Source organism: Odontesthes bonariensis, chromosome 6 (genome assembly GCF_027942865.1).
Source record: "Odontesthes bonariensis isolate fOdoBon6 chromosome 6, fOdoBon6.hap1, whole genome shotgun sequence".
Lineage (NCBI taxonomy): Eukaryota > Metazoa > Chordata > Actinopteri > Atheriniformes > Atherinopsidae > Odontesthes > Odontesthes bonariensis.
In genome coordinates this window covers 5,941,987-5,960,730 of record NC_134511.1, presented here as the reverse complement: position 1 = coordinate 5,960,730, position 18,744 = coordinate 5,941,987, and the positions used below count along the sequence as shown (strand labels likewise).

General features: G+C 41.4%; 1 protein-coding gene across 4 annotated transcripts in view; it reads right to left on the bottom strand.

Annotated features, from left to right (window-relative positions):
• The window catches only part of ralgds (ral guanine nucleotide dissociation stimulator), an 80,959-nt gene that overhangs the window by 16,079 nt on the left and 46,136 nt on the right, over positions 1-18,744 (bottom strand). For all 4 annotated transcript variants that reach the window (XM_075467169.1, XM_075467167.1, XM_075467168.1 and 1 more), the window contains exons 2-7: positions 8,427-8,731; positions 6,755-6,829; positions 4,376-4,569; positions 2,911-3,035; positions 243-458; positions 50-153 (exon numbers count right to left, since the gene is read on the bottom strand). In XM_075467169.1, coding sequence (XP_075323284.1) covers positions 50-153; positions 243-458; positions 2,911-3,035; positions 4,376-4,569; positions 6,755-6,829; positions 8,427-8,731 — 1,019 coding nt within the window. The remainder of the gene's footprint in view (positions 1-49; positions 154-242; positions 459-2,910; positions 3,036-4,375; positions 4,570-6,754; positions 6,830-8,426; positions 8,732-18,744) is intronic.

Below are 18,744 nucleotides of genomic sequence, written 5' to 3'. Positions count from 1 at the left end.
GGTCAGACTCTCGGGCTTTTCAGCCGTTAAACCGAGGCCGGAGACCCACCTCGACACCTCCTCCCAGGTCCTCTTCAGGCGGTGGATGGCGTTGCACTGCAGGGCGGAGAGGATGGCCCGCAGCGAGGAGAAGTTCTTCAGGATCCGGCACTCCTGAAAGCAACGAGAAAAGCCAGAAACCGACTTTAAAGCCACGCCGAAACTACTTCAGAGAGCATAAGGAGCGGAGAGAGGCCGCCTACCCGCGCCACGTCTATCCAGCGCTCCAGCAGCCGCGCCCTCTGATTGGGCTTCAGCGCCGGGTTGCTCAGGCAGGTGGTGATGACACAGTTGGTGACGGAGTTGAACTGGGCCACGGTGGCTCTGATGGTGGGAGCCAGGTGCTCCTTCCCCTTCTTATCCCGCTGGGACCAAATGCCCCCCAGGCAGTGGTAGGGCACCACCTTCTTAAACAGGTCCTGGGGCAGACAGACGGTTCAAAAAAAAAAAAATCAAGGCGAGGCAGGTTTATTTCTGCAGCACAATTCAACAACAAAGTGCTTTACAGAGACATTAAAACAGTAGAAATAAAAAGCAGGATTTAAATTTTAAACAAAAAAGAAAGATATAAGAAGAATAGATAAAATCAGGAGTTAAAATGTGATTAAGTTTTGAAATACTATAAATACTTTGAAATATTTTACTAATACTTTGTACATATATGTTTATTATTTTACATTTTATTACTTTATTTTATTATTATTATATTTTTTGTTTTTATTGCACCAAACAGACCAGGCCAAATTCCTCGTGATGTAAAACTTACTTGGCAATAAAATCTTTTCTGATTCTGAAACTCAAGCTTCAGATTCAACTTCAAAATTCAACAACAAGGCGATTCAAAGTGCTTTACAGATACTTTAAAACAGTAGAAATAAAAAGCAGGATTTAAATTTTAAACAAAAAAGAAAGAAATAAGAACAATAGATAAAATCAGGAGTTAAAAAGTGATTAAGTTTTGAAACTCAAGCTTCAGATTTGGAGCTTTATTCAAACGCAGCTGAAAATAGGTGTGTCTTCAGCCTGGACTTAAACACACTGAGTGTTTCAGCTGATCTGAGGCTTTCTGGGAGTTTGTTCCAGACATGTGGAGCATAGAAGCTGAATGCAGCTCCTCCATGTCTGGTTCTGACTCTGGGAACTGATAGAAGACCGGATCCAGATGAGCTGAGGAGTCTGGAAGGTTCATACTGGGTCAGGAGGTCACTGATGCATTCTGGTCCTGGATCATTCAGAGCTTTATGGACCAGCATCAGAACTTTAAAGTCTATCCTCTGATGGACAGGCAGCCGGTGCAAAGACCTCAGAGCTGGACTGACATCCAAGGAATTGGATTATTTTATAAATAATTATGATTCCAATGAATTGAATTCCAATTGGCTTGAATTGGACTTTATTATTTAAGTGCCTTGAGATGAAATTTGTTGTATTTGGCGCTATATAAATAAAAATGAATTGAATATGGTCCACTTTTTTTGGTCTTAGTGAGGACTCGAGCAACAAAAAAAAGTCAAAAAGGACGTTTTTACGACAGCAGAGAGCTGAAACATGAAGTCTGAAAGAGTTATGAGAGATACGTCCATCATTTAGGCTTTTCTGGGGACCGAGGAGGCTGAGACGCCATTTTAGGACCCTGAATAGGTGTCTCCTACGTGGAAACCTTTTATCAAGTGGCCCAAACGTGCCAACACTCACTTTATGTGTCCATAAAGGCACGGAGGACTTCTCATTTCTCCGTTCCTCGCATGCCTTTCTCACATCCTCACCCGGAGCGACACGAGTGGAGGGAAATGAGGAGATAAACCGGACTCAATAAAAGCATTTAGAGCGACAACAGGAAGCGAATACGAGCCGAGTCTCGGTTTCTGTCTGTTTTAAGGTCAAACATCGGGCTGGAATTCTCAAATTAAAACAGGATGAGAAACGTTTCCATCACTGGAAGTTTTCTGATCCTTAAATGTCAGAAAAGGGGCAGATGTTAAATGTAGCGAAAGCTGTGGGTTATTACACTGAATTAAGAGATGTTTGTTTAATTTCTTTAATGACCAGGTTGGATTTCTTTTAGGGCTGGGCAACGATTAAAATGTTTAATCTAATTAATCACATGATTTCCCTGATTAATCGCGATTAATCTCATTTGTACGCAAAATCCAAAAATGAATCCAAAAGTAGACTTTTACAACAATAAAAGCCTGTGAGCAACAGACTTTTACAAAATAAAAGCCTCTGAGCAGCAGAATTTAACAATAATAAAATAAATAATAAAACCTGCATTAATGCGCGATAAAATATTTACCGGCGTTAAATAATTAACGAGTTAACTCGCCCAGCCCTAGTTCTTTGCTGATTTGACTTCATTTGTTGTTGTTATTTTTCTTAAAAGTGGTGAAATACTGACTTAATTAATCAACTTAGTTCATCTTTTAGAAACTTGATTGAGTATAATTTCAGTAAGAAAACTATCTGAAGGCCCACGTGCATTTTTAAGTGTGGCTTTAACAAAAATAATTAGATTTTTTTTTTGTTTGTTGGCACAACACTCTAACCCCTGCTGTAGTAGCATCCTGCTAGTATTGGCTTAGTATTAAAGTATTAAAAATGATTATATTCCAATAAACAGTAACCGTGAAAAACACCCTTTTATTTTGCGACTCGCCTAGTGGTGAAACTTTAGGCAAACTGTAGGAGGGTGTACTTTCTTTTGTACATGACTGTGTAATATTTCGCACAAAATTCCTATTTATCATCTAAAAACCAAAGAATTGATAGTTTTCCATCATGAAATGTCCGCAGCAGTCTGCCCTGTTGTTGAACAGTAAACAGATTAAAAAGAGAGTAAATCTGTCCTTAAGGGAAGGAAAACGTCCTCACCGCGTCCATGAGGGTGAACTGCTCTGCGACCATGATGGGGTCGAACGACAGGAAGCTAAAAGCAGGAAGTTCGTCCTCAAAGCCGCTCTCTTCCTGCGTGGCAAAAGGACAGCCGACGTGTTCCCCTGAAGAGAGAGAAAACAAAACTGTTATTTTCCACCTGCCTCCAATCCTCGTCCTTTCTTTGACCTTCGTGTTCGTTTCATTCTCCCGACGGAATCTAATCGTTCAGACAAACGAGTTCTCATCGTTCCTAAAAACCAGAGGTGGGTAGTAACGAGTTACATTTACTTGAGTACGTTTTTGAAATAATTATACTTCTAGGAGTAGTTTTAAATCTCTATACTTTTTACTTTTACTTGAGTAGATGTGTGCAGCAGAAACTGTCCTCTTACTCCGCTACATTAGGCTACAATGAGCTGGTTACTTTTCTTCTTACCTCTTTGGTATTCTACGCCTCATTATTTTTATCCCCCCGCGTACGCCTCATTTTAATGTTTTATTCTGACAGAGAGAGAAACTTCCGCCAAAGGCTCTACCACCTGACTGTGTTCCACCAATCAGACGCAGCCGTGCAGTCTGGTCACGTGACCGTACTCGATCTCAGCGGCGGGACGGGTTAGCTTTAGCATTAGCAGTTGTAGCAAACAAAGAAAGAAACAGATGAAAAATGTCAGAACCAACGGTGGGAAATGAAGACGCAGACGAGGCCTCATACTGAAAGCATGTTTACCTTACAAAGAGTGAGAAACAGCAGCTACATTATGTGTCTTCTGTGTCAACCAAAACAAACGCACATTTCAGCAGAAACTCAACATCTAACCTGAGGAAACATGTAGCGCTAAGTTTCCTAAACTCGTTTTTTCCCCCCATGGATAGGTGAATGTTTGTTTTTTAGGTTACATATGGGTTACACATGTTTTAAACATTTCCTAAGTCTCTTTTATTTTTTATTGAAGTTCTTGGATTTACCTGGATTATTTTAATTTAAGCTATTTTGTAATTAATCAATTAATTTGAATTAATTTTATCAATTGGATGAACTCTAATTTGCCTAAAGATGATTATTTAGTATTTTTGTCTGTCTGATTGAATGCTTGTGTTAACAAATAAATCAGACGTTACTCAACAGTTACTCAGTACTTGAGTAGTTTTTTCACCGAGCACTTTTTTACTCTTACTCAAGTAAATATTTGGATGACTACTTTTTACTTGAGTCATATTATTCTAAAGTAACAGTACTTTTACTTGAGTACAATTTTTGGCTGCTCTACCCACCTCTGGTAAAAGCAAACTGTTCTTCAACAGCAAATGTGACGACATGTGAACAGACATCGTGTCTGCAGTCATATGAAACCTTAGATGGATTAATGAGCCTATTCTCTGGTTTTATCTTTAATCAGCCACAGCTTTAGCTTCTATCGGGGCATCCAGGAGTCCCCGCCCTCCTGTTCTGCCTTCGTACCGTCAGGATCAGGCTCACACTGCTGCCGGCGGTGGAAGTGGGCCAGCAGGTTGCGTGCACGGCGCTCCAGGTCCGAGCCGGGGAAGTGGTGGTGAAGGTAGGACATGAGCTGGTGAAGACATTCGTAGTTCGGAGGGCTCCAGAAGTCCTCAGAGTACTGGTCCAGCCACGCGCCCAGGATGGAGGAAACAGTGCTGAAACACACAGAAAAAACACCAGATCCAGCGTCATATAAACTGGAAACTAGGGATGGGAATCGAGAACCGGTTCCCAGTGTTTCAATTCCTTGGAATCGTTTGGCGATTTTGCAAACGATTCCCTTATCGATTCCAGTGGGCGCGAATGACGTCACCACGCAACGTTGCGTGGCGAGTCCAGCGCAGCCAGCAGTCTACAGTAAACATGGCGCCCAAGCGGTACAAACGCTCGAAAGTTTGATTACACATCCCTAAAAAAGACGACAACAGGGCAACTTGCAAAGTGAATATTTCACCAAAAGGAGTAAAGACTACCAACATTTAATAACTTTGAATGAATGATTAACGTTGGTGAATCTGAACCCAGCAGCAACGTTAGCAACGTTAGCATGTCCTCGGCTAACACTGCAGGTAACTAACTAACAAACACTGCCTATCATGTTAGCACCATTTGCCTGATTGTAAAAGCTGCTGTTAGTAACGGTTAAGGTTAAATGAAAGCCTTCTCAGGCATTACATTTAGATGAAATCATGAGAGACAGAGCCTGACTGGCTCAGAGCCAGAGGCTGGTGGTACTACCCCCAGTTCACCTCTACCTCCAGCTTCTCCTTTCACCAGAGCAGGGAAGAGTTAAATTAACCAGGCCATGATAGACCGTTGTTGGGTTTGTGAGGTCATGACTCGTGTTACTTCTAAACTAAACAAAGTTGATGCTAATCGACCGGTTTGTTGTCTTTTTTCTCCAAATGAGAATCGATAAGGGAACCGATAAAGAACCGAATCGTTAAGCAGAATCGAAAATGGAATTGGAATCGTAAAAATCTTATCAATTCCCATCCCTACTGGAAACTGGACTGTAAAGGATCCATCCGGCTTAATGCGCTTCAGTTAGGTCAACGAATTCAATGAATTACTGACGCTGTTCGGAGAAAAGTGAACTGAAAGCATTTTCTGGGGTTTCCCAGTCCACTTCCAGCATGTCAGGGGGGATGTGCTGCTGGAATGAAACTGAGAAACTGAGCCTTCCCGACAACATTTAACAGATAAAAGAGATGGAGAAAAACGTAGGGAGGGGCATCTGGAGCCTAAATGGAACCTGACAACCAGATGGACCCCAGCGGTAACAGTTATGTGGTCGTTTCTGGTCAAAACATGTGGAAATATTATATAACCTTTCAGAAGGTTTAGAAGCATGAAAGTCGTGGCTTCGTCTTAATCTATGGTTTTAAAGTTGGGTGTAGTTCTCTCTCAGACCCTGAACTGAGCTTTAAACGTTCAACAGCTACGTCCAACATTAGAAAACTCATGCAAACGGCTTCAGTTATTTAAAGTTCTGCACGGATTTCATGGGTAAACGCTCAGGAGGCAGAAGATTAGGTCAGCGGTGGGACAAAATGTGCGTCAACACGTCAAGATTTTACAAGCGAATTCAACAACTTGGAGCGACTCAAAGCGCTTCACAGAGACCACAGAAGCATTAAAACAAAAATGACACCGTTATCGCTCATCTGCAGTGGAGAGAAACTCACGAGTCAGCAGAAAAACAGCAACTTATCAGCACCAACAGACACTATGACCAGTATACTCACACAGGAGCTCACTTGGTCGTGCTTTTGGAGTTAAACGATGGAGCTCCAACCAATCAGAGGCCGGGATGAGCTTACTTTGGTCCCAACAGCCTCAGTAATATCCCATCTAACCTCCCAGTTGACAGTGCTGGAATCTCTCTGTTGGCTTTCAGTAGAATTCAGAACAAATCTCTGTAAAAACGGACCCCCCCGTGGACTCTTTTCTGTCCCGGTTTTAGTTCCCAGTTCCTCCAAAGATTCAGTCCTGGTGGGAATGTGTTTAACTTCCATAGCTGCTTCAAATCTTTACCATGTGAGGTCATTTGGAAAGCTGGATGTCAAAGCAACGCTCACTGTGTTTTTCACCAAGCCAACGCTTCAAAGTGCCGTTATCGCTCTTCTTTTTAACAATTTATGACATTTTTCTCTGTTTATCAACTCCCTTTTTTTTTTTTAAATCAAACTCGTGCACAATCTGCCCCCTCAGTCTGACAGGAAGAGAAGAATAACCTGCCAACTTTTCAACGGGCTGACATCTCTTTAACCTGCGGAGGAGTGCGATGAGGCTGGGCGCCGTGCAGGATTAATAGCAATAAAGCTGCGGCACACTTACTTCCTCAGCTCTGTGCAGTCGTCCTGAGAGACTCTGTGTGCTGTGGCTGCAGGCACATTTTGAAGCTTGGCATACCTGTAAGACAAAAGTCTCGTTAGCAGAGATTATGGGAAAAAAAAATAGGCCTGGGCAACGATTAAAATGTTTAATCTGATTAATCACATGATTTCCCTGATTAATCGCATTTGTACGCAAAATCCAAAAATGAATTCAAAAGTAGTGTATAGCTTTTAGCATTTAGTTTTATTTTAAATGTGCTGCCATATGAATGAAAGTGCCATAACATTTGTTGTGCAAACACACTTTTAACATCAGCATCTTTCTGTAGTTTTTATGTAGAAGCCTCGCTCCACTGTCTGTTTCCTTGAATGACTTGCTGCTATCAGTTGTGTGTTTTGCCTTTAAGTGATATTTTAGACTGGAACTACTACGCTGAGAAGACAATTCAACTTGGCTGTAAATGCAGGAGTTTTTTTTTATTATTTATTTTGAAATACGTGCTTTTATGTTGAAACCGGAAGTAAAACAGGAAGTAGCGCTGGTTAGCTCCGTGAGCTTCACACAGAGACCGAGGAGCACCTGTTGCGGTGATGTTACCTGCTAGTTTATCTTTATTTTATTCCTCCATGCTTCGTGGTGTTTGCTGTAACTGTGTGAATCTGATGCAGAGGAGAAGTGGAAGTTAAAGAATCCTAGTTCTGACCGTGAGGAATGACTCTGCCGTTGGTTGAGAAGCAGCTAAAGTGGCCAGTATTACTTTGATTATTTATTGGTACCAGCGACAATGCTAAGAATGCTATTTCTTTCATGATTACAACAACTAATGTTGTCTTTTACTTTGTTTACTCGAACATTTAGTTCTACGGTGTTGATGTGGCGTTAATAAACATCTGTGGAAAGAACCGGAGTCTCGCATCCAATCAATGGGCGGCATAATGGCAAGAGTTTACAGGTTTTTTTTTTGTTTTAACAATTATATACATAACAAAACTGTTTACCCAGGGGAAGAAAATAAATAAATAAATATAAAAGTATAAATGTACAAAGAAACGTATAGAAACATCATGCATATAAAATGCATCACTGTAGAGCAAAACATTATTTAAATAAAACTTTTTCCAAAATAAAGTTTGTTTTTAAAGCCTTAGGCATTTCTAAACCATTGATGTCGGTGCTGTATTGATATAGTTCTTTAAAAAAAAGTGTCAAATTTGGTTTGCTGTCAGTCCATTTCCTTTTGTGGATATGAAATGTACCTAAAAATATTGGCAGTGTTTACAGATGACTTTGGTTCTGTCGACTCCGCCGTTTGGAAGAACTTTAAAATGAAAATGGCCGAGTAAAAGTTCCGTACCCTTCTCCGTGTTTGGTGGATCCGCCGATTACTTTCTTTTCCGGTTCCACAGCAGACGGCAACAGACTTTTACAAAATAAAAGCCTGTGAGCAACAGACTTTTACAAAATAAAACCTGCGTTAATACGCGCTAAAATATTTGTCGGCGTTAAATTATTAACAAGTTTACGCGATAATAACGAGTTAACTCGCCCATCCCTGTAAAAAATAAAAGCAAAGAAAACACACAAACTGAATCATATTCTCATTTTCTTTCCTTCAAACTTGGGCTATTCCAGTTGAACCCTTTCTTATTTTGTCCTGAGCAGCCGTCCGTACCTGTTCAGCAGGAGATCCAGCACCTGCTTCGTGGTGGCGAAGGACCGGTAGGTGCAGAGGAAGATGGTGACGTAGGTGGAGTCTTTGCCCCTGAAGGCGGACACCATGTACTCCACCAGCCGCTCCAGCGTGCCGGCCTTGATGGTCCGCACCTTGCAGGTCTCGTAGAGGCTCAGGGCGGAGTCCGTGTCCACGCCCAGCCATCGCTGCCCCTTACTGGCCGACTGGTGAAGCTGCACCTTCCTCAGAGTGATGGTGAAGATGGCGTCCTCCTCAGCCTCCTCGCCGATCTCCTGCGTCGAACTCTGAGAGAAGAAAAATATTACGTTTTACTCCAACTGGGACTTTTCTTTGAGGATGATTCCTGTCGTTGCATTTCCCAGGTGGACTTTCATGTTGAAAGAAGCTCTTCTTCTATGGTATTTTACACAGATTAGAGGGAGTCACGGAGCAGAATGTCTCATTCTGGGGGCCGAGTCCTTTAATTACAGCCATCTGTGCGAGCTGCTTCTTTTATTTTTGGCCCATCTCTCGCTGAGTCATGCTTTGAGAAACATGTGCGCGGCCGTGCACGAACAACAATAGCGTGTTGCTAAACAGAGCTTGCTGGATAACTGGGGCAACAACAACAATCTGCAGCCTGTACATACCCAAACCGTGGAATTAACACAAGCTGCTTGTTGCTGAATGTGGGCTCTGTGGGCTGCTGTGTGTCACCGTTACAGCATGAAAAACAACCAAACAAAAGATGGAACAAAATCACGACAGAACCGTAACCGATCCCAGCTTTAAAACATGCAGAAATCCAGTTTATTTGCAAACCCGAGCAGGTTTCTGACGGCTTGGAAGTAAAAAACCAGCGCCGCTGAAGCTGCCCGAACCGCGAATTAGACCCAGCAAGGTCTGGGTAAGAGTTTAATACTCATTTTAAGCAGCTTTAAACACGATAACCAGTTTTTGAGCGCTTTCTGTCACAAAAAAACCAAAGAAATTAAGAAAAATGAAGAAATTAACCTCTAAAAACAATTTTTGAACATTATAGAAGGTCTTTATGGCCGCAGTTACAACTTAACCGGCTAATTTGTTGCTCTAGCTCTTCCTACAGCTGTGGGATGCATCACAACATGTCCTGCACATGTACAGTCACACACACACGCATTTGTTGTCATGCCGAGGAGGCCACAAAGACGCCATCCAAAACCCACAAAAATGCCGAGCAGCCAGAAGGAAAACGCTGCGGTGTAGGGCTGGAAACCCAAGTTGTGAACTGCGGTATCTTGGGCCCCCCCAGGCGCTCCGGGGCAGTTTCAGGCACAGGAATGTGCACAACAAAACGTCAAAATACACCTCATACCGACTGAGAGGCACGTAGCTTTGAGGTTCACAAACTTCTGCAGCACAGCTGTGGAACCAAACTGTGTCCAACGCTGTAATGCTGCGGTTAGAAAATCCGGCTTTTATCAGAGCTAGAGACAGTCTGAAGACGCCCAGAGGCCATTTCAGCTCTGGGTGCCGGTGCTAAAAACACACTTTACGCTCAGAAACGAGTATCAGCATGAAGCCAAGAAAGAAATTTGTACATTTCTAAAACAAACTGGACAAAATAAAGCAGATTTCACCTACGAAGGCCACGTTTTTCTCTAAAACTCGATGCAATCAGCTGAAAGCCAAACAATTAAAACTATGAGGGATTCTGGCTGCCTGCTATCGTCTTACCAAGTATATTTGTCTCATTTCTAGTCAAAATATCTCATTACACTTAATATAAAGACACAACTGCCTACCAAGTTCTATTTCAGCCAGATATAGGGACTTGTTTGAAGACAATACATCTGGAATATCTTGTTAAATGAAAAAGTCTTGAAAACAAATTGTTTTGAATCACATATCACATGAAACAAGCTTTTTTTTACATTTGAAGAGGTTTTTAAGCTAATTTCAAAATCACTTTTATCTCAAAAGTCCTAAATATCACATCTTATTTCAAGAAATTTTGACAAGCCGATTTTCACTAGTTCCATTGGCAGATTTATTTGCTTATTTCAAGCAAAAACGTCTCGTATTTGTTGTTTTTCTTACTTATTTTTGGAGGGGCATTTTTTCCAGTGTGGAAAAGAACTCAGAGGAATGCGTGTCCAATCAGCGGTTTACATCGCTGCTGTAAAATAAACCTTGACTGGTGCGCTGAGTTAAGATACTGAATCAGCGAGCGGAGGCCATGATGGAAGGACGGCCCGCACCGCGGCGTGCCACAGCCGGCTCGTCACGGCCATTTAAAGTGTATACTTGGAGCATTAGTCATTGCTCCAGTGTATTCCCAAACCTCTAAGGCAGAGATACTCACTGCGGCTCCTCAAGCTTTAATTGGTGGCTCGCACTCACATAGTAGCTTATAACAATATGGTAACAATAACAATACATTTTTCCAAATAACACACAGTGAATACTGCACAGTATTAAGTATTTTTATTAAGTTTGCATTTTTGTAGTATTAAGTATTTTTATTAAGTATTAATTAAGGCTTAATGGTGTTTCCTAAAGGGGGCTCTGTTAAACCTGGCAACGCAGCCCGCTCAAACAACCTCACACTTGACCGCAGCGCACGCTAGCTCCTTTAGCCAGCGCGAGATGCAGGCACAATGGATCGGTTTTTAATTAAAAAAGGGCAAAAAGCAGCACAGAAACCATGCTCATCCTGAATGTCTCACTATGATTACAACAACAAACTACAAATACAACATGAAGAAAGTCGAGGACATGCACGCCAGCTTCCGTTCATCCCAGTATTAAGGTAAATGTGGTCTGAATTGAAAATGTATTGGCTGTGTTGTTTCTTTTTTATCTGTAGAAATGCATATTTGCAAAAGGGGACTTTAGTATGTTGTCGTAAAAGTGGCTCTTCCCTTGATTTTGATCTACCAATGTGGCTCTGGTGAAATAAATAGTGAGCATCACTGGTTTAAGGTCTAACTCTCTACTTTACTGGCAGCTTTTTCTTGTTTGTTCAGGATCTATTCGGTAAGAAGCTCCTCCGTTGTGCCGTTTGCTGCCATGGAAACAAGCTCTAACGAGCATTTTTTTCATAAGACACATTAAGATGATAAAGCATTATGATCTTTCCAAAAGCTCTGCACCATTCGTGTTCGGCGTTCACTTATTTTCTGCTGGGTGAAGGTCGACGTTTATATTCAGCCGTCATTTCTCTGCAAAATGACGGCAGAGGCACAAAAGGAGGGATTATGAACAGATAGAGGCACATAAGAGCGCCTCAGCTCTGCAGAACACGGACCTGATTAATGGCAGCGGAGACCTTTGCAGAGGAAGGGTGCGTGTGACAGATAGAAACAAAGTGCAGTAAATCCTGAGCGGGGTGAAGGCTGAGGCCCAGCTGCAGCTGAAGGCCTTGAACACCAGGAGAGCTGCTTATCAGCCCAAAACACAGGAGGCCGCGCCGCTATCAAGCTACCAAGAATGCAGCGCTCAAGGGCAACGCCGCGCTCCATCCGGCGAGTCAATTCTGACAATAATGCTCCTATTCATGCCGGCTCAGGCGGGGACGAGTGTTGCCATGATAACCCAACTCTCACTGCTGCAGAATGACTGGCGGGCCATCGATTCTTCACCTGAAAACGGGCTCAAACACGGAGGAAAATGGTTCTTTCTGGCCTCTGGATTACTCACAGAGACCTAAAGTTTGTTTGTTCACAACAGAAAAGTTAGCAGCTTTCACTCTGGACACTGTCAGCTGCAGTTTTAACAGGTTATTGTAAATAAATCTCAGCCTTTCACAAACAAACAGAGCAGAAACTCTCTGGAGGTCTGAGGAAATTCCCAGCGAGCTGCTCAGGAAGCTACGGCACTTTCTTCTTCTGCTTTCATTCCTTTGGCCTGACTCAAAGCTTAGTCAACCATCTGTATCGTCCTGGTTACAAACGGGAAGCGGCTTTTAAATACGGGTTAAACACACAGAATATTTTGGTAAAAAGAGCCGCCCCTCATTTCTTTCTGTTTTGCTTCCAAGCAGACGGGTTTTCTTTAGCTGCATCTGTGAGAAACAGCAAAGATAACACAGTCTGACCGACAGAAAACAGTTTTCAGATTTCACTTTCAGGGTTTGATAGAGAGCGATAAAGTTCTGCTACATCTCTGATTTCTTTATGTTTTGCTCCCAAGCAGCCAGACTTTCCAGCAATCTTTCAAAGTGGTTTTCATCAACAGTTCTCCAGCTTTCTGAAGGTCTTTCAGAGTTTTTCTTTGGACATTTTCTGCTTTTTCACTCATTTTCAGTCCAGTCCTTGTACCTGATGTGTTTTTTCTTTGTTAAGCCACTTAACTCTGACCTGTGTCCCATTTCTTTAGCTGCATGTGTGAAAAACAGCAAAGATGCCTGAATGGTTCACAGGTAATGTAATATTGTAGAATATTTAGAGATGTTGCTAGCATTTTTTTTTTAAAATGTCTTTGATTTTATTTGAGAAGTCATAACAACGAGAGAAAACAGTTGAAATATTTAATGTGATCATATAATAATGTGTAAAAAGTTTATAAATATTCTGACAGAGTTTTTCTTTAAAGATTTAAAGAACAAGTCATTTACTCCAATATGAAAAACAAGTTTAATTTAATTTGATTATTTGATGTTAAGGTGTTGTAAATATTATAAGAAATGTTTCTTAATTAAAAAAAAATAAGAATAACTTTAAGAAAATCCCACTTTTTAGTGGAAATAAATCACTATAATCGCAGCATTTACTCAGAACACCTTCGAAAGCAGCAAATCTGAGAATAACTGAACATATCCTACTTTTAATGCAAGTAAATATAACATTTTAAAAAAAGACTTATTATACTATGACAGGCTGTTTCAATGTGGGCCCAGCATTTGGTCAAATTACAGCAATAAATTAGCCTGGCTGACGCGTCCACATCTCGATGAGACGGTGGTCTGGGAACTAGGTGTGCATTTTCTCGTATTTGAGGCGTGGTTTACGAATGCCTAGAGCCGTTTATTGGGCGCTACGAATGTCTATCAAATGATTTCTGGTTCTTCCCATGCTGCTTTGCTTTCATAGCCAATTGTATCACTTACACCAGATGACGACAGAAATTCGACGAGGAAGAAGAAAAAAAAAGTAAAATAAAAGTAAACTTGCGCTCTAAGCTACTTAAAACTCTTTCTAAGGCTGCATCGAACGGTAACGTTGTGTCCGCTGCCATATTGGATTAACACTCTACAAGCTTTAGTGTAGCGCATAGACGTCGTCATCGTCTTGCTGCCCCCCCCTAAAGAAAGGCCTAAATAACTATCTCCAGCAGATGAACAGGATCTGAAAGTGATGTCCTTAAGAAAGAGGAAAACATCCAGCAAAGACCTGACACAGGAGCTGAGAGATGCATCTGGACCTTCAGCTGATCCGTCTGCTGTTGGCCCAAGCCTCATCAGAAATGGGCTCCATGGAAGGGTGGCTGTCAGGAAGCCGTTCTTAAGGAAGGGAAACAGGGAGAAAAGGCTGAGCTGTGCCAAAGGACACAAGAAGTGGGCTGAAAATCAGTGGCAGCAGGTCTGATGGAGGGATGAATCCTCCCCAGAGCCCGGAGCTCAACATTACTGAAGCAGTGTGGGATCATGTTGGCAGAGAACGGAACAAAAGGCAGCCCACATCCAAAGAAGAGCTTTGGGATGTCCTTCAAGAAGCCTGGAGAACTATTCCTGAAGACTCCTTAAAGAAAGGACAGAAAGCTGTCTGAGAGGGTTCAGGCTGTGCTGGAGGAGAAAGCAGCTCAGAGCAGATATTCACTTTAAAGCTTCATTTGTGCCTTAAATACTGTATTCTTCAGGCCCCAGGATCTGCTGGAATTCCTGACATGTTGGCTTAAACTTGGGGGAAACCGGGTTGTTTTAAATCAGAATGGAACCAGGAAACGCTTTTCTTCACACTCGTCTTCATTTTCCTCATCGAGTTCCCACATTTATTTGCCTTTCTTCCTGCGTGTGATCTAATAATCTCTCAGAAGACTGTGGGTGTCACATATTCAGTGTTAACGTGCAGCTGATATCTTCAGTAGTCAGTACAGTAGTCAGCCTTTATCCCATAAAATCACACATGCTCAGTATTTGCAGCTGGAAACAGCAAAGGCAGAAATGACTTTTACTCACAGAAATCTCTTTATTATCGGCTATAATCTGCAATAATTTCTCTTTTCTGGGTGTTCTCCAGAGGAAAAAAGGTACAAATTTAATCACTGCGTGTTCCAACAGAGTTTTCAGACACATCTCTATTGTTACATGCTGAGAAGTAGCTGTTTAAATGTGGGAGAATTAAATCCCAACAACTAAACAAACGCCCCACCGCCGGGAGAGAACTTCCTTTGAAGAAACGCAGTCTTGAAAGCAGCTTAAAACGAGCATTTGATGATGTTTAATGTTTTAAATACACGAGCAGAATAATCTGACATTTATACTCACTCACATCATTCCTGGCCGCTTGTGCAAGTTTTTTAAAATAAAAGTAGGAAATGATAAAACTCCGGCAAAGTCCACAGGAATGCCTGGCATCCAGAGTCGGCCTCCTCCACACTGGCTGCGTCTCTTATCTGATCCACGTTCACCTACACCGTCCGGACTGCGAGCGGCCGCGAGTGCAACTGTGGGCTGGAGGAATGCGAGGCCGATCAAAGTGTCAGCAGAGACCGATGAGAAGCTTCCAGAAAGAGCAGAAACATGTCGTAGCACCCAGAAACAGCAGCTCACCGGCTTTAATTCACATGATAATATCATAATTACGTCATTTATATGGAAGTCCATCAGCTTAAGATGCCACCAACAGCCACAGGCTGAGTTTTTTATCCGTGAAGCTGGTTTAATGACCCACTTCTGCTGTGAGACTATCAAGAGTTGGTTCAGCCGTTTAACCATAAACGGATTTAAACATGATTTAAACCAACTAATATCTACAACTCTGGTAACGTGTGTGCTTTCAAAAGTGTTCTCCATCATTTTATCTGCTCCACTAACCACCTATCAGTGCATTTTGCCTCCATTTGCCCTCTCTCCCACATTTAAAAGGCTTTTCTCTTTCATTAAAGCTTCTTTTTAACGTTTAACCCGGACTAAGAGATCTGAACACATCACAGCAGCTTTAAAATCTTTACTCTGGCTTCCAGTCAGTCACAGAATAGACTTTAAAAGCCTGCTGATGGTTTACATCTGTGATATGTTCAGAGAATATAAAGCCAGCAGAGCTCTGAGATCCAAGGACTCAGGTCAGCTGGTCCAGTCCAGAGTCCAGACTAAACATGGAGAAGCAGCATTTAGCTGTTATGCTGCAAACAAGTGGAACAAACTGCCAGTGGAGATTAAACTTTCACCAAATGGAGACATTTTTAAATCCAGGTTAAAGACATTTCTGTTCTCATGTGTCTATGCATGAAATCTGCACGATATCTTTGAACTTATCTGGTCTGTTGCTTGTTTTTAAATTAATTTAAATGATTTTATATGTTTCTCTTTATATTCTTTAATGTATTTTAATGCTTCTTCCACTCCCTGCTGCAATGCTTTTATTTTATGTGAAGCACTTTGAATTGTTTTGTACATGAAATGTACTATACGAATAAATATGACTTGATTTGATTTTAAATTTGTAAATCAAAAACACCTGAGTAGGAACACATCTATGACGGGAAATGAGAGAATAATCCAGTAAATCCTCACATTTGAGGATCTATTCATCCAGTAATCATGAGGATCATGTTATTCTGCATAAATGTCAGAGGAAATCAACATAAAATCTGGTTTTCAGGGCCAGATTTTTAACAAATTTACAGTTTATTGGTCTTTTCCCCTGATGGATGTTAAGTAATAAACATCAGCAGGAATGACGACTAAAAACACACAAAAAAAAAACAAAGCTGGAATACACAGAAATGATCTTTTATGGAAACTAAATGCTTAACATGTCCTCTTATATCACAACAGGTAGACACACAATCACATCATCTGGAAGAAGGTTTACAAGATGAAAAAAATGACCCCATTTCTTCCTTCAATGGTCTATAAACCCTAAAACCAACGCTGAGGCAGAGGAAAGCCCTCACTCCGAGTCAGATCCCCTCAGGGCCCGACAGCGCCCTCCACATCATGAACCTCATCGACATCAAACACAACTGCTTTGTAAGCGATGGCTCGAAAGCCCCGCTGAGGCAAAGTCTAAATGTAGACGGGGAGGGACACTCCCTGAGCAAAGAGAAAACCTGCCCCCGAAACAGCCAAACAAAGCCAACAATGGCGTGTGTCCATTACAAGCCCGCAGCACAAGCCAGCGACTTCCCCTCGCTGACAATGGGTGCTGAGAGCCAGCCAGATCGTTTAGAAATGGGTCAAGAGACCAAAGAGGGGAGGAGGTGGAACCGAACAGTCCCAGCTCGGCGCTCTGTGGTCTGAATCCTGAGGCTGGTGCTGAGGGCAGGTCTGCTGACTCACTTTATCACGCCGACAGGGCAGCGAAAGCTAGCATGAAAACGTGGTTAACAACTCCAAGATTAATTCAAAATGTCACCTGGTAACGGAGCCGACTGGGAATCAATCATTTATTTATATATATATATATATATATATATATATATATATATATATATATATATATATATATATATACACATATACACACACACATTTTTTTGTTTGTTTTGTTTTCATTCCGTCTCGGTTTCTGTGTCAATTTATGAGATTTAACTTGTTACTTTAAATGCATTTATTATTTATTTATTACTGTTCTTATTATTTAACTTTGCTTTTAAGGTTCTTTTAGTTGTTTATAAATGTCTTAATGGTCTTGGGCCTTCTTATCCATCTGATCTGCTTTTAAATTATGAGCCCTCGCGGACGCTGAGGTCCTCAGGTACCGGCCTTTTAGTTGTTCCTAAAGTTGGAACAAAAACTTACGGTGAGACGTTGTTCCACTATTATGGAACAGCCTGCCAGAGAGCCTCAGGGCTGCAGAGAATGTTGATGTTTTTAAAAAGAGTCTCAAGACCTACCTTTTTAGTTTAGCTTACAGCTGAATTTTATTTCATTTATTTATTTATTCATTTATTATTATATTTTTTTAATTATTTTTCATTTTTATTTATTTATTTTATTCTTAAATTTAAACACATTTTTTTTTGGTTTAGTTTACTTTTATCAATTCATCCATTATTTTAAATATTTTTTTTTATTATTATTATTATTATTATTACAGTATTATTATTATATACTTATTATACACTTATTTATCCAGTGTTTTTCCTCATGGGGATCTTCCACACCGGGGACTATGCCTACTCGGTCTGTGGGGTCGTTGCTGTGGTGATCGCCCTGGTTCGGGGGGGCAGGGGGGGTTGGTATGTGTGCAGTGTGGTTGTCGGTGTGATGTTGTGTGTGAGTTTATGCATGAAGTGATTTGATTATTGGTTATCATTATGTAAAGCACTTTGTCCTGCTTTTTAGTATGAAAAGTGGCATATAAATAAAGTTAGATTTGATTTGATTTGATTAGGTTGTGCACAAATAATCCTGCGATAATCCTGAATATCTGTGTCGCACTGACAGAAATATCTAAAACAAACGCAACAACACGAACCTCATGATGAGTCGCTGGAAGGAACACATCTGCATCACATGAATAATCTGAGGCAACGTCAAAGGAAATCCACTGAAAATTGGTTGAAATGTTTCAGTCAGCAGATAGAATTATCTGGTCATAGTGTCTAAATGGCAGCCGAAGGGCCAGAACCAGATCAAATGATTATCCAAATATGTCACCTTTTTCCTTTTTCTGGGATTGAATCCTAACCACTGGACTGCGAAGGAAGAAAACTTCACAGAAAACCAAGATTTTAAATGAGGAATCTCAGGGTGAGCGAACGAAAACCTTCCTAAAACTGGCTTCATGCTTTCTCTGTCGGGTCGGTCGGGTCAGCGAAAGTGCCCGACTGAAGATAACGGTTTGAAAAAATAGTGTCTGGCTCATAGATGCCATGTTTGACGTGTCCAACGAAAGTTAGCAAACATGCTATCATCAGAACAGACGGCACACTTTAAAGGGATAGTTTCCTCTTTTGACATGAAGCTGTATGACATCCCATATTAGCAACATCGTTTATGAACATTGAGACAGAGACATTGCGTCAGCCAACATTCCTATCTATCTATCCATCGAGGAGACGGAGACTCGCGAAGACCTCAAGGGCCTCAAAGGATGCATACCCAACATTTCGACAAATCTAATATGCATCCGGTAACTTCTCGCTTACTCAAACTCGCTTACTAACTCAA